General features: G+C 35.8%; 1 protein-coding gene across 1 annotated transcript in view; it reads left to right on the top strand.

Moving 5' to 3' along the window:
• LOC150109710 (uncharacterized) overlaps positions 1 to 16,279 on the top strand; it is a 493,008-nt gene that overhangs the window by 235,426 nt on the left and 241,303 nt on the right. Inside the window, exon 11 of the mRNA XM_090403026.1 lies at positions 6,346 to 6,450. Coding sequence (XP_090259152.1) covers positions 6,346 to 6,450 — 105 coding nt within the window. The remainder of the gene's footprint in view (positions 1 to 6,345; positions 6,451 to 16,279) is intronic.

A 16,279-nucleotide genomic window follows, 5' to 3' on the forward strand; every position in this document is an offset into this window, starting at 1 on the left:
ATGGATATGCTGGACAAAGGGATGATTCATATCCTGGACAGGATGGTGCAGGATTGCATGAGATTTCATCATGCTACTCAGAACGGTATGCAATTTAAAACTTATGAATTGTTTATTTCTGGAATTTTCCATTTAATACTTTTGGACTTGGTTTGAGTGAAAGTAACTGAAACTGCAGAAAATGAACCACCGGATTAAGGAGAAATTACTGTACATTGATTTGAGGATATTTTTATCATGTTTTCATCTTCTCAGTCATAAATGTTACCTGTGAACTAATGTGGAGATCTTTATTATATTAATGCTTATGCATTTTTATATATGCATGTTTATTAAATACTTAAGGAATTAACAGCATATACTAGAATATAAATTAAATCAAACTTTAATATATGCTTTCCAATATTTCGGCAACGTCACGTTGCCATCTTCATGGGAACTTAAGATAAAGACATGCACGCAAGTACTACACAACAGCAAATGAGAAATGAAGCGAGGAAGTTACCGTTTTCCTAAAGTCCTGATGGTGCTCCCTAGCAGGCTATATTAGGTGTTCTTGGCCTTTGGGCTGAAGTTCTCCTGATGTATGTTTCCCAAATTTGGGGCAGTCATCCAATCAGGACTTTAGGAAAATGGTAGCTTCCATGCTTCATTTCTCATTGCTGTTGTGTAGTACTTGTGTGGACGTGTCTTTATCTTAAATTCCCATGAAGATAGCAACGTGATGTTGCCGAAATATTGGCAACTCAGGGGCAACTCGTTGCCCGAGAACTTTCCCCACCTTTACAATGAGTTGCCCGCGTTTGTACTACGTTCTAGGACTACTTGCATTTAGCTCACGCTAGTATTCGCCGATACTTTTATAGTTTTTTATACTATATTCGGCATGAAACTCTCTGATTCAATCTTTGAGTTTCTTATTTGGTTTTAAAACAATGTGGGATCTAATATCCCCCTTAATTTAATTAATGTTTATATTGCAAAAATGAAGCTTGTTGGCTCTTTATATTTAAGTAACTTAATGGGTGCACCTTTTGTACAACTTGTATAGCAGAGTATATAAGTTCTTTTTGCTATACCCTTTGGTATTAATTTGGTCTAGCTACTCACTGATGAAGCCTCAATAAAGGCTGAAACCGATCTTGGTAGTGACCTCTCACCATAATGTAATAACAGCATGCATTTCCTAGGAAATGTGTTTTTACATTATGGAAAATACCAAAGAATAGCGATCAGAACTTTCCCCACCTTTGCAACGAGTTGCCTGTGTTTATACTACGCTCTGGGACTACTTGTATTTAGCTCACGCTAGTATTCACTGATACTTTTATAGTTTATTCTACTATATTTGGGATGAAACTCACTGATTCAATCTTTGAGTTTCTTATTCGGTTTTAAAACAATGCGGGATCTAATATCCCCTTAATTTAATTAATGTTTATATCACCGAAATGAAGCCTATTGGCTCTTTATATTTAAGTAGCGTATAAGCCTTTCTACAAGAATTACTATCATCCACAGAGATTCCATTGCAATCAAGGCCCTCCAATATGGCAAAATGAAGCTGAAGTTATCGAGACAACCGAATCATCTGGCCTTCCTAAAACACTGCCAGGATAATCAGGTAATCCCAAATTGTGTGAAATTTAATCACCGTTTCTTTTCAGAGAAAGCTCTCTGAATCTATAACCACGTGAGCTATGGTTTGCTACGGGAACAAATTAATGCTAAACGCAGTTCCCTAGCTGACGCAAATAAGCCATTTTAGTGCTAAAGGAAGAGCTTTCTAATACGCTAAATCACGAACTTTGGTCAATTCTACATGACGCCTCGTGCACTGCAGTAGATAAAGAATTCGAAAAAATACGGAGTCGACATATCAACAAGTTTGATGAATTAAAAAAGAACTTGATGTCCAAACCAAAACTACCAACAACACTGTAGTTAACCTTTCTTCAGTTATTTTGAAGCCTGAATCACTCAACTCTCTGTCACGTGGTCACAACTTTGCCATTGCTCCTAGAAAAATACCGGCCAAGGAATTAATGATCCAGATTGAACGCGGGATTCGCCACCTTCCAAACACATCACCAACGATATTAGATTGGATGTAGCCTGTGTTCTCACAAAAGCAAGACCACCAAAACTCAACATATCCAATAGCGAATACAAGTCTCTACAGGAAATGAAGAAAAACAAAGAAATAGTTATCACCAAAGCGGATAAGGGGAATACCACTGTGGTACTCAATCATACTGACTACACAGGACAGGACAGACAGGACAACAACAGTAATACTCAATCATACTGACTACACAGGTAAGCTTAATGCTTTACTATTAGATCGGGCTACTTACCTCCCCACTGAATACAATCCCACTGTTAAATTGTGAATGAAACTATGTTGTGTAATTTATTTTTTTTCATTCACATTTAACATTGCTTATTATGTATTAATCATAATTTGTATAAAGATTATTTATTGTTCCTTAATTAAGGATTACTATTTAAATATTTATTCTAAACTTAACCTACTATTAATTTATTAAATAATAATATGTGTAGAAATTTATGATAACTAAAATATATATGTAAAGTAACGAAAAGTATATTATAAATAATTGTATACGTAATGAAAGAGCTGATTAAGTAGCTCAAATATTCTGTTTATTCTTATTTGTGAAAATTTAATGTTATGTAATCACTTATGTAAGAGTAGAGTGTTGTATTACATTAGCGAAATGTTTACGTTCATGCGTTGTCATGGAGACTCATGAAATAAACAAGCATGAGTCGAAGAGTGCGTGACCTTGGAACCAGAAAGGAAAAAGGAGGCAATAAGAATTTGAATGAGAGAAAAGGGAAGAGTTTTGCGGAGCGAGAAGGAAAGTAGGATACAAGCAAAAGAAGTGAAAGAAGATTATAAGTTCTCTAGGGCAGAAATTCATGATATAGTGTTTAGAAGTGAGCCAAAACGTAGTGAATCATATACTTAGCTGCAAGTGAAGTCAGCTGTTTTTGTAGAGGAAAATTAATGCTGTAATCGGATAAATACAGAACTGGACATTCAATGGAAAATTCTGATTAGTTCCAGTTAGTCTAGGATTACGTCTTAATTCTATGTTGCCCTGAGAAGAATTATATTGAATTTAACTAGTTGGAGAAAAGTAAACAAGGAAAGATATCAGTACCTTATTGCTGTTGCTTAGATTAGTGAAGCGCGATTAATAGTAGTTCAGTTAAAACGTTGGAGGATTTTAATTAATGTGCTCCGCTAGCGTAAAATAGTTAATTCATAAGTGTGCTCACAATAAATTGATGTATTGAGGATTGTATCTGGTAAGAGTAGTCATACATGTTTGTTTATTCTAACATTAGCTATAACGTATCTTCGAAGTTCAAAGTCCGAAATAAGATTGCTTGGAATATTGTCTACCTTGATTAGTGCCTGCTGTGAATTTAAACATTAAGTACAGCTGATAGATATGTGGAGACTGATCAAATGAGAAGTTTTGTTTTATTAACTTGAGTTAAGAAGGCGTGTGATTTTAAAGCTGTGAATTGTATGTGAAAGTTTAGAACATTGAATTGGCATGAGTGACTTAGCAAGATGTATTAAGTTGATTATATTGTTTCATTTAAAAGCAGAATTCTTGTATTTGTTATATATCATATATTAAATGTTTTATTTTGTTAATCTAAATATTGTGTTTGCCTGAATTCCTTTTTATTGCACCGTTCATAAAAAATTCGAATTTCACGGATGCCCCAAGTAGAATAGTAAATAATTCGGCCTAAATAAATGAATGGACTGCTAGCTAATTTAAGAATTGATCCTATTATTTTATATAGACTAATCTAAAAATAGGGTGGCGCAGTATAATTATAAATTTCCCTACTTTTGGATCGGTGATCAATTTGCAATTAGTTGTTTTATTAATAAGAGTGACTTGAAACAAGATGGCGTATTAGAACACAACATGAAAATAGAACGTCACGACACCACCAACTCAGAAATTAGAAAACTCCATAGGCTCCTTAAGAAGGTCATTTCTTGGCCTGTGGAGATTACTAACAAACTAAAACCATATAACTCTAGACCCCCCTGTATATATGGGCTCCCAAAATTACGTAAAGAAAATGTGCATTTACATCCCATAGTGGATGGCATTGATTCCCCCACATACAAATTAGTTAAATATTTAGCCAAAGTGCTCACGCTATACTGGCAACACACCATCACACATAAAAACTCAGCCCACTTCAAAGTCAGTGTAGAAAACCTTACATTCCAACATACTGACATAATGGTCAGTTTTGACGTCTCCTCCTTATTCACAAATGTCCCCCTCAAAGAAACCTTAGATTAATCCAAGCTAAATTTCCTCCCGATATCTCAGCCCTATTTCATTTCACAATGAACTCTGGCTATTTCGTTTGGCAGGAAAAATTCTACAAACAGATAGAGGGGACAGCCATGGGTTCACTACTTTCCCCACCCTTGGCCAACTTCTTTATGGAGACTTTTGAAGAGAAAGCCTTAAACTTTTCCCAAAAAAAACCTACCATATGGCTTCGCTACATTGATGATGTGTTCGCCATTTGGCCACATGGCTCGGGTACATTCCTCTCCTTCTTGACACACTTACACAACCTACACCCCAGAATCAAGTTCACCCTGGAAAAAGAGGAAAACAATAGCCTCCCCTTCCTAGACACACTAGTCACCTGCCAACCTGGTGGAACCTTGGTTTTCTCAGTTTATAGAAAACCCACCCATACAGGCAGATACATTCACCAACAATCCCCTCCCCACGCACACACACACAACAATATGGAGTTATTAAGACACTATTCAACAGAGCTAAACTAATCTGTTCAAATGACAAAGCCCTAACCACTGAACTAAGCACTTAATATCCTTAACACTTTCTCAGCCAATGGCTACCCCTTCCCCCCTTCACAAAAAAGATTACTCTAAATCCATCACCATTTCCTACATCCGAGGCACCTCAGAAAAAATCAACAAAATCCTAAAAAAACATGACTTGACTTCTTGTCACAGACCATATAGAAAATTGGCATCTCTTATCTGCTCCACTAAAGACAAACCACTTCCCCTAGACCTACCTGGTGTACACCAGGTCCCTTGCAGCTGTAAATTGTCCTATTTTGGCCAAACAGACAGGACAGCAAATATCAGAATCTCAGAACACAAGGACTACATCTGGTTTCACCAGTACAGCCACTCTGGGCTTGCAGACCATGTTCTGGATACCAGCCACAGAATAAGGTGGAAGAAAGCAACAGTAATACACTGCAGCAAGTTCAAATATGAACGACTATTCATGGAATCAGCCTCAACCCTTAGGAACATGCCAAACCTCAACAAATTTGGATGCTTGAGACTGCTCCAAATTTGGGAAACATACATCAGGAGAACTTCTTCAGCCCAAGGGCCAAGAACACCTGATATAGCCCACTAGCAGCCACCATCAGGACTTTAGGAAAATGGTAACTTCCTCGCTTCATTTCTCATTTGCTGTTGTGTAGTACTTGTGTGCACGTGCCTTTATCTTAAGTTCCCATGAAGATGGCAACTTGATGTTGCCGAAATATTGGAAAGTATATATTAAAGTTTGATTTAATTTGTATTCTAGTATACGCTATTAATTCCTTAAGTATTTAATAATCATGTTTAACCAGCATGTATACCTTTCTACAAGAATTATATATGCATGTGTCTGTTGACCACAGATTCTTCTTTATTACTAGTTTCTTCTTTACTACTTTACTTCTTTACTCTTCTTTATTCATCTGGGATGTAATGAATACCTAGTAGTAAAGAAGTACACTATGAGGTTCTGCAGTATATATTTTATAAACATATAGGAGCCTCTATAGGTGAGGCAATGATGATGTCATCTGGTTGAAAGCACTTTTCAATTCTTTCTAGGATGTGAAGACATTTTAAAGGGCTTTTCAACTGAAAGTGAATTATCTGGTTTCTTATGGGGGGGGGGGGTAGCATGATTTTTTCCTTATCAGAAACTTGCATTTTTCATGTCATTTGGATGGAAACACAATGCCTCAAGACAGACAAATGAGCCAAAGAACACACACAGTTGACACTCTTAGTAAACTGTTAGATAGGATTAATCACACAGTTGTAACATTAATAAATTTCTCTGAAGCTGTACTATTTGCCTGTGACCGATAAGCAAGGTTAACACATTAATAGGAAGATGATATATAGTGATGTTGGTATTAAATAAGCTGATTTTCAAAAATAAATTGGCTAAATATGAATAAAGTCAATCAAGTAAATATAAAATTTTATTATAGGATACAAGTAAATGATCAGATTATAGAGGTGGATGGTAAGTCTTTGGTTGGAGTAACTCAAGCCTATGCAGCTTCAGTATTGCGTAATACTTCTGGCTTGGTGAGGTAAGTCATAATGAAAACTAAATTTGATAAAAATGTTTTGGTGTGAATATTATACAGTATTGAAATAAATATTGGGACACTCCTTGTTTTGAATTAAACATACTGATATGTATATATCTATTACTGTGCATTATCTAAACTGTGAAGTTTGATGTATGATAATCTTGACTTGTTTCTCCTCGTATGAACTTGTACCTTTGGTTATAGTGCCTAGAAGGATGATTGTCAACAGATATAGAGCAGTCATTGATAATGCATTGCTTCCTACATGGTGGCAGTTTATGGAACAGACCCATATCTGTTTCGAAACAAGCTAATACATGTTTGCCTGTAACTTTTGTACCTACAAATATTCAAAGATTCCAGAGCAGTTTAGCATAAAAGCAACACAGTGATGCTTTAATGTTAAACTCTTCTGGAATACTTGAAAAGTAATTTTTGAATTAATTTAGCCAAGTTAAATAAATAAATAAATAAATGATAATATATATAAATGTATTACCTTTATAGGTGCATATACCATATGCACCTATAAGGATATATTAACTTTTAGAATGAGGTAATAAGCTAATTACTGGATATATGGTATGTCAGATATAGGTAATAATCACTTCTTTCCCTTCTCTGAAAAACATTGCAACATTTATCATTGAGTTGGAATGATAAATGGCCAAAATTTGAATTCTGTCTAGAATACAAGGATCTTTAATAAAAGACTTCATTTGAAGATGAATTAGCCTCACTTTTGGTTGAAATGACAGGATTTTTTTCATCAGAAACTCAGATTTATCATCATGAGCATGAAGAATAATGCAATCAACAAACAATGGTCTAATTGCCCTAATTGCATGCTTTGGTAATTTCCAGCCAACCTAACCCTTTCTGACAAGAAATCTTGTGTTATGAACATATGTAATTAAATTTCATGGAATAAATACAGCACCGACCTAGGAGGCCTACTGTGGACCATGTTTTTGCAGTTTATAGCCTGGCTGAAAAGTACTTGACATACAACTTACCCATATATTGCAGTTTTATTGTTGACTTAAAACAAGCATTTGATTTCATTTACAGGAACAAAAGGATAATCATCTTAAAATCTGTGACATTAGATTCAGAAATACAAACCTTTATTACAAATCATTATAAAGATACCAAAGCAACTGTCAAATTTAATAAAATAAAAACAGACAAATTCAAAGTAGAAAAAAGGAGTCATGTGGGGTTGCCTGCTCTCACCAAATCTCGAAGAAATATGCAAAACCATAGCCAGTGAACCAGGTCTACAAATAAATGGCACATGTTAAATATGCAAATGATATTATTATTCTTGCAGAATCTAGAACACAATTAGAAAAGACAATAAAACTTTTAAATGAAGTGTGCAAAACTTTTGGAATGAAAATCAATCCAAGCAAAACTAAAACAATGAAAATAGGAAGAGATGAGGAAAAATTTGCAATGAACTTAGAAAATCATATACTTGAACAAGTAAAGCAATTTACATATTTTGGCAGTCTCATTACTTATAACCTCGACAACATAGAAACAGTAAAATACAGAATTAGAATGGTTTGGTATGAAAAAAATAACAACATTTCAAAGCGCCTCAGACTAAAACTGTATAAAATCATTATTATACCTACAGCAACATATGAAGCCAAGACCTGGAGACTCATTCAGAAAAAAATACAGAAAATCAGAGCATTCAAAATGAAATGCTTAAGAAAAATGAATAAGACTCACTGGTCAGAAAACAACAAATGAGCAAGTTAAACATGAAGTAAACCATAGAGAAGATATCAAACATAATTCTTAAATAACAATTAAAATAGTTTGGACACCTCCAGAGAATGTCCTGTCAAAGATTACTAAATATAGCCTTGAACAGAATCATTGGAAGAAAACAATCAAGAGGCAGAAAAAAGAACTTCATTACAGTCTTTGAAGGAATGGTCATAATTATTGAGCTTCAGAGAGATGACAGAAATGGCCAGAGATAGAACCAGATGCCAAAGATTTCTTTATAGGGGGGCTCAGCCTGTCATCTGACAGATGAGAAAGAAGATGATGAATATAAATATACAGTACATCCACATTTAATAGTAAGGAAGGTGAACTCATGTACCACATGAGCTGGCTGCTTTGTGAATGACTGCTGTTAGGTGGTGTATGAGTAGCATACATGCAATAAGTAATTCTTATAATTCTGTTGTTTTTTTTTTCTCCATAGCCCTATCAGGATAATTTGTGTTAAGTTCAGATTTACATAGGTCAAGGACTGCCTATTGTGCTACAGGCTATTACCTCTTTATACAGAGGCAGACTACAAAAATACTCAATGCATTGGCAGTAAGGAGAGAAACAAGCTTCCCTGATTAGATAAATGCCACTTTCTAACCAGTAGGTTGTGGTTCAAATCTTGATGTTAGGTGAACATTTTTAGATGGTAAATTAATATTATCACTTGGTGTAAGACTACTACTCTGCTTATTGGGAAGTTGAATGGTTTCAAAAAGTTCCAGATTTGGACTCAAAATTCTATATAATATATCATTTGCGTGTGAGATTCACAATAATAAAAAAAAAAGTACTTTGCAATGAGAAGCCACAAAGTAGTTTACACACTTCATCATTCAAAAATTATCTACAATTTGGAATATAATTTTTATTGCACTTTTAACTGAGCCAGCCTTGACATGATTTTACACATCACTGATTACATGGATATGAAGTGCCCATTGAAGTTAATATAACATTTGAATACTATTGAAATAACATGGATATGAAGCATATATAATTTGATATATTTTATCTGGGTAGCTGTTTAGATGGTTAAATATATTTCAAATTTATGGGAAGCAGATATTACAGAACCTGAGAAGTCATTGCATTCAGTGATGATATATGTGTTCTAGTGACACATCATGGAACTAAGCACATCACCAGATTCATTTAAAGGGAGATTTGATAATAATAGGTGACCTACCACATTTGAAGTTTTGATCTTGAGTTACTTGTGACATGCCAACATTTTTTTCTTCGATTGCCTTGGTACACACTTGTTATGATTGGTATATGAAGTTTTGTTTTTTAATTTTCTTTTTTTAATGTTCACATCGTTAAAGTGGACTAGTTTTACCAAATTATGAGGAGTCCATCCTTATCCAAAAACATACTAAGAAGCTTCCAAAAAATGAAAATAATTTCATAAAACAATCATAATGGATCTATGCCAAAGAAGGCACCAAAAAAAAAAAAAAAAAGTTATATCACAAGTAGTTCAAAATCGGAACTCCAGCTTTACATTCTTGCTATGTACAGCTACAAAAAAAAACCATTAGCAAATCCAAATTAAACTGTGAAAATGACAACTGCAAGAATACTTAGGTCAGTGCTTCCCAAACTTATGGATGTAAAGGGCCCCTTTGGAAAAATTAAAATATTTCACGCCCCCCCATCAAAAAACACATCATAATACAGACGTATCTTATTATAATATTTATTGTATTTATATTGAATACAATTTATATTCAAGATTTTGCATTTGTAAGCTTTTTTGTGCTTCATATCAATACTTTGAAATGAAACTTATATGAATCAGTATATATTTACTAATATTCATTTCGAAATACGCAGGAAACAAAATGTGTGAACCAACACCAATGTGCGATTTTTTCCATTAAAATATAAAACATAACAAAAAAGAAATAATGAATAATAAAAATTCAATAGTTTCTTTTAAAATTTAAAAAAAAAAGAACTAAACTACTTAGTCTTAAAACATTTTAAATTTGTTTTCATTATTTCACGGTCCCCAAGGAGTGCCGTGGCACACAGTTTGGGAAGCATTGACTTAAGTGACAGCCAACTGTTCTAGTTCCTTGCTATGGTGCAACTTTTGTCCATCCATGTTTCCACTTCTCATCCAAATGGTACTATCATGACATTACTCATAAACAATACTTTCTTCCTGCATTCTTTTTTCTATCAGAAGGATATCAAAAGAATACTTGAACAGTTTGGATACCAACAAGTCTCCTGATTCTGGTGGTATCCACCAAATATGTATAAATCATGTACTGCAGAATTAATGTGTATCCTCTGAATGTTACATCTTTACAATCTTTCATTCTCATCTAGTATATATCCTACAGCATAGAAGTAAACCCATATTCAGCCAGTTTCCAAAAAAAATAATAATAATAAATAAATAAATCAAATTCAGTAGGGGTGCTTAAGAGTCAAAGTTGTATAACTGAGAGGAGATTTCCACGTAGCCTTAAAGGAATGCAGAGAAGTGACCAGAGCCTCTGACCTAATGTCCAGTCCTCGCGTTCTTGTGGTACACCCTGTTAGGTATCTACCTGGATACTGAACGAATGAGGATGGACTGGCAGTTTTGGATTTAACCAACCAAATTGTATTCTTATAGGCTTAAACTACAATATAAAAGGATGGTACGAGATGACAGAATTTCATTCCAGCTGGGATATCACCCAGTTACACAAGGCCCCCATTGTTTTCGCCAGGGAACCAGAGCGAACAGTGAAAAGTCTGCTGCTGGAAAATCCTAAACATGCCCCAACTCAACATCACCAGAGTTCAAGATTGGTACTATCAACAAGAGAAGCCTGAATGGTGAAGAAATGGAGCTGGCTGAGGAATTGACAGAGTACCAATTCCTCTGGATTTTTTGTTTCAGTCACCCATAATAGGGGTGACTGAAAAAAAAAGACAAAATCTGGCAACATTTTTCTGAGCAATAAATACAAAATGTTATATTCAGGCAATGACAATCAGGGAAAAGAAGGTAAAGCTATAGTATTGAATACAAAATATGAGGCAAATCTTCTTAAATGGCAAGCAATATCAAGTATGGTGATGTGGGCAAATATCAGAATAGGGAACTGGAGAATGAGACTTATTTGTACCTATGGTCTCACAGAAGATTCTACTAAGATAGAAGTGGAGGAATGTTTTGAGGCTTTAGAGAAGGCAACTGACACAATGAAAAAGGAAAACTTAGTCCTTGTTTGGGATCTAAATAGAAGAGTAGGAAATGATGTCAAACAGAGAAATATTTTGGGAAAATTTGGAGAAAAGAGCAAAGCTAATAATAATGAAAATACCTGTTGGATTTCTGCTCAGGACATGGACTGGTTATTACTAACACAATGTTTCAACATAAAAATGTGCATAAACTCACATGGAGAGAAGATGCATAGAATAAGAAAAGTCTCATTGATTATGTTCTGTGTTCAATGATCATAAGGTCTTGACCTGGGAGGTGGCTAAAGGTGTGGAATTTTCAATTAAGAAGGTATATGTGGAATTAATGTGCTGGCGAGAATGACAAGCTTAGGAGATTGCTTGGTTCAGTGCCGTGGCATGTAAAACTGCAAGGGCTGGATGTCGATGGAGCATGGGAAATGGTCAAGGAGCATTTGCAGGAGGTTATGGCTGATTGTATACCTAGGGTCCGAATAGTAAAACAAGTAGTGGTTAAATGGTTGAATAACACCATTAAGCTTGAGCTGCAAAAAAAAAAAGAAACAACTGTGGAGGGAATTTAAAGAGAAAGGTGACCCGCAGGCACATAAACAGAATAAAGCGCAGGCCAGAAGGGTAACGAGTGTGGTAAGAAAAGCAAAAGCGGATTATGAAAGGAAACTAGCTATGCAAGCTAAAGAGAATCCCAAACAGTTCTTTAAATATGCTGCAAGCAAAAAAAAAAAAAAAAAACTTACATGGCAGAATGATTTTAAGGAATACCGATGGTAAGGAGGTCACTGAATTAGTTGATATAGTGGAATTACTGAGTGAGCACTTTGCAAGAGTATATCATCCAGTTGGTGACACTGAAAGAATGAAGGAACCATTAGTTTATACAGGAATTATGATGAATGAAGTGGAGGTGAATAGTCTATTACAGAACCTTAATGTGAATGCATTTGTGGGATTGGATGGTATACGGGCACGGGTCTTACCTGAAGCGGCTAAAGAATTATCGATGCCCTTGACCATGTTGTTTAATCTGAGTCTCGGGTCTGGTTTAGTCCTGAAGGTGTGGAAAGAAGGGAAAATAGTTCCACTGCATAAAGGAGGATCCAAGACTACTTTTGCAAATTACCGACCGATCAGCATATCAGGAGTCGTTGTCAAGGTCTTGGTGAAAGTAGTCAAGGGAAAAATACAGGAATAGATTGATGAAAATGAGATACTGTATGGGGGGACAGCATGGCTTTGTGAAGGGTAGATCATGCCTCAATAACTTGTTTAAGTTTTATAACACGGTGACGGCTGAAGTGGATAAGGGTAATGGGTTTACAGTGATACTGCTGGATCTGGCTAAGGCCTTTGACAGGATACCACATGGAATTCTAATCCGTAAACTGCAACATATGGGAATGGATATAGGGTTGGTGAGATGGATAGGTGAGTGGTTGATGGAGAGATATCAGAGAGTAGTTTATTCATGAGTAGAATCCAAAAGATGCCCTGTGACTAGTGGTGTGCCACAGGGTTCTGTTCTTGGACCACTGCTGTTTAATTTGTTCATTAACGATATAGGGAAGGATCTAAGAGGAACGGTTCATTTGTTCGCTGATGATGCAAAGTTGGGTAGGGCAATAGTAAATGCAGAAGATGTCAAAATCTTGCAGGATGATTTGGATAGATTGGAGTTCTGAGCTAAGGAAAATGGATGTCAATTTAATGTGACAAAATGTAAGGTTATGCATTTTGGGGTGAAATGATTAGCAGCAGTATACCACATTGGTGGAACTGTACTCCAGGAGATTGATGAGGCCAGGGACTTGGGAGTGTTGGTGGATAGGGAGATGAAGTTTAGGGGACACATTGCAAAAGTGGCTAAATCAGCTCATCAAATCACTTGGTTGCCGAAAAATACTTTGATGAGCAGAGACAAGCAAGTTATTGTTCCTCTGTACCGAGTCTTGATAAGACCTCATCTCGACTACTGTGCCCAGATTTGGTCACCTAGGTTTCTTCTTGATGGGGAGGAGTGACCAAGATGATAGCAGGTCTATGGAATGAACCTTATGAGAACAGGTTGAAGATTTGTGGGTTGCAGAAATTGGTCAATAGGCAGAAAAGGGGAGATATGATTGAGACATTCAAATTGCTGAAGGGTTTCTATAGGATTAATTCAGAGGATATTTTTGAGATCAGGACTGGTGGTGGGAGAACTAGGGGACATCTACGGAAGCTGGGCAAGAGTGTGGTTAGCAAGGGTGTTAGAACTGGGTTCTTTACTTTTAAAGTGGTAAATGAGTGGAGTAAGCTGCCAGAGTCTGTTGTGGGTGCTATGACAGTGAATGAGTTCAAGGTAAGGTATGATAGATACTGTGAGAATGTCGAATAGTTGTGTGGACATGATGTTTAGGGCCTCCTCGATGAATCTAAGGATCCCTGGAGTCGCCCGTAATAATAATAATATGTTATTGAGATGTTTTCTCGCTGGTGAAGGACACCAGAGTGTACAGAGGATTTGAAATGGGAAGTGATCACCATTTAGTCTTGAGCAGGATAAAATTGAATTTCATATTGAAAAGAATAACATGTGAGAAAGTTTTAAAGTGAATAAAAGTTGAGCAGTTCTCAGATGTGAACTGTAGACTAAAACACACCAACATTGTTTAAAAAAAAATGAAAGAATTTGAGAACAGAAACCAAACATTGAAGTTCAATGGTAAGTGCTGAAGAAAACATTGATTGATTCAGCCAGAAAGGCATGTGGTGAAGTTTTCTGCAAGGATAGAAAATTCAGAACTCCATGCTGAACACTGAAGTTAAAGAGGCAGTGAAGAAAAAGAAGAAAGCATATCAAAAGTTCCTGAAGTCAGCAGAGACAAATGTAAGAAAGCTAAATACTGTGTAGAACTAACTAAACAAAAGTCATGGGAAGGCTTTGGTAAGAACATAGAAAATAAATATCAAGAAGGTGGCAAAATTTCTGGAGACTGTTGAAAAAGCTCAGAAATGGAGGAAAGAGTTCTTTAAAAGGAATTAGAGATAATAAAGGTGACATGACATGAAAACTGGTGAAAAAAAGATATCCTTGATGTATGGAGTAGTTACTTCAAAAAATTGCTATATGAAACAAGCAGTGACAGCACAGTGGTAAAAACACACAAAAGGCATGCAATCAGGAATACATATCCATACTGGAAATAGAAAAAAGCCATCAAAAACCTGAAATGTGGAATGACAGCTGGAGTAGATGTTTTTTGACCAGAAATGCTCAAGTATAGAAGTCTTACAGTGGCTGCACTGCATAGTTCAGAAGGCCTGGATAGAGTGACAAATTCCAGATGATTGGAGTAGAGGTCTTAAAGTACCTATATACAGAAAGTGAAATAAAACTGAATGTGAGAATTACAGAGGTATTTCCCTACTGAGTGTTCCTGGTAAGATTTATGCAAGTATACTTGAGAAATGGTTGAGAAGGATTGTGGAAGGGAAGTTTGGTAAAGTTAATAGAAAGGGGGAATGGTAAATCCCTTTATGTTTTTATAGCCGGGTATGAAACTCTGATCGAAATCCATAGAGTTTCATGCTGAAAAAACTATTGGCGAGCCCAAGTGTAAATGATCTCTTGGGTAGTACAACACCAGGGCAACTCCATGCAAAGGTGAAGCAAGCTCCGTCACTAACTTTAATATTCTCTCATAATATCATAATGTTTTTTTTTTTCGACATGAAACTCTGTGGATTTCGATCCGAGTTTCGTACTCGGCTATAAAAACATAAAGGGATTTACCATCCCCCTTTCTATTAACATATTTGCTGGTAAAATAGCCTTTCGGCTTATTAAATTTGATCTGTATTTAAGTTTTGTAGATCTGGAAAAGGCATATGTCAAGGCGCCAAAAGCTATTCAAAATACTACCATTGTATAGTAGAAAGTATTTTTACCTTGGGTATAAATATGTTAAAGATACCAAGCAATTTTAAACCTGGTTTTACTCCATTTCCCAAGTAAGCAAACAGACTAAAAGTCAAGTTTGCGCCTGCAATTGATGCAAGTCTAACTGATCCCACAAGTAGTGCAGGACCAGGGCAACTCGTGGCAAAGGTGGAACAAGCTCCGATCACTAATCTTAATATTTACCCTTAATGCCAAAACACATCTCCAAGAAGGGGATGTATGATGTTTTGTATTAAAGGCAAGGGGCCACTACCCAGACCGGTTTCGACCTTTATTGAGGTCTCGTCAGTGGGAGCTAGGCTAGAAATAGAAATACCAAGATTTAGTAATACAGAGCTTGTAAGTATTTCGCCAAAACAAGTTACCATAAGGTGTTTTAACCTTATTAAATAAATAATAGATTTAGTTTAATCCTTTATCCCAGTGAGAGCAAACAAAGTTTGCGCCTGAAAATATCTTCAGGACTAAATATAGTGTTGTACTATCTTATCCAGTAAGTAGTGCAACACCAAGGCAACTCGTGGCAAAGGTGGAGCAAGCTACCAGGCACTTCTAACCCAGTATCTCCCATAATGCAAAACACATTTCCTATGTGGATATGTATACTGTTATGCATTAAAGATTAGATGGCCAATCCCTTTAATGCATAACAGTATACATATCCACATAGGAAATGTGTTTTGCATTATGGGAGATACTGGGTTAGAAGTGCCTGGTAGCTTGCTCCACCTTTGCCACGAGTTGCCTTGGTGTTGCACTACTTACTGGATAAGATAGTACAACACTATATTTAGTCCTGAAGATATTTTCAGGCGCAAACTTTGTTTGCTCTCACTGGGATAAAGGATTAAACTAAATCTATTATAGTCTAACCTA

Source organism: Typopeltis vanoorti, chromosome 2, assembly GCF_054136105.1.
Source record: "Typopeltis vanoorti isolate ZY-2024b chromosome 2, IOZ_Tvanoo_1.0, whole genome shotgun sequence".
NCBI lineage: Eukaryota > Metazoa > Arthropoda > Arachnida > Uropygi > Thelyphonidae > Typopeltis > Typopeltis vanoorti.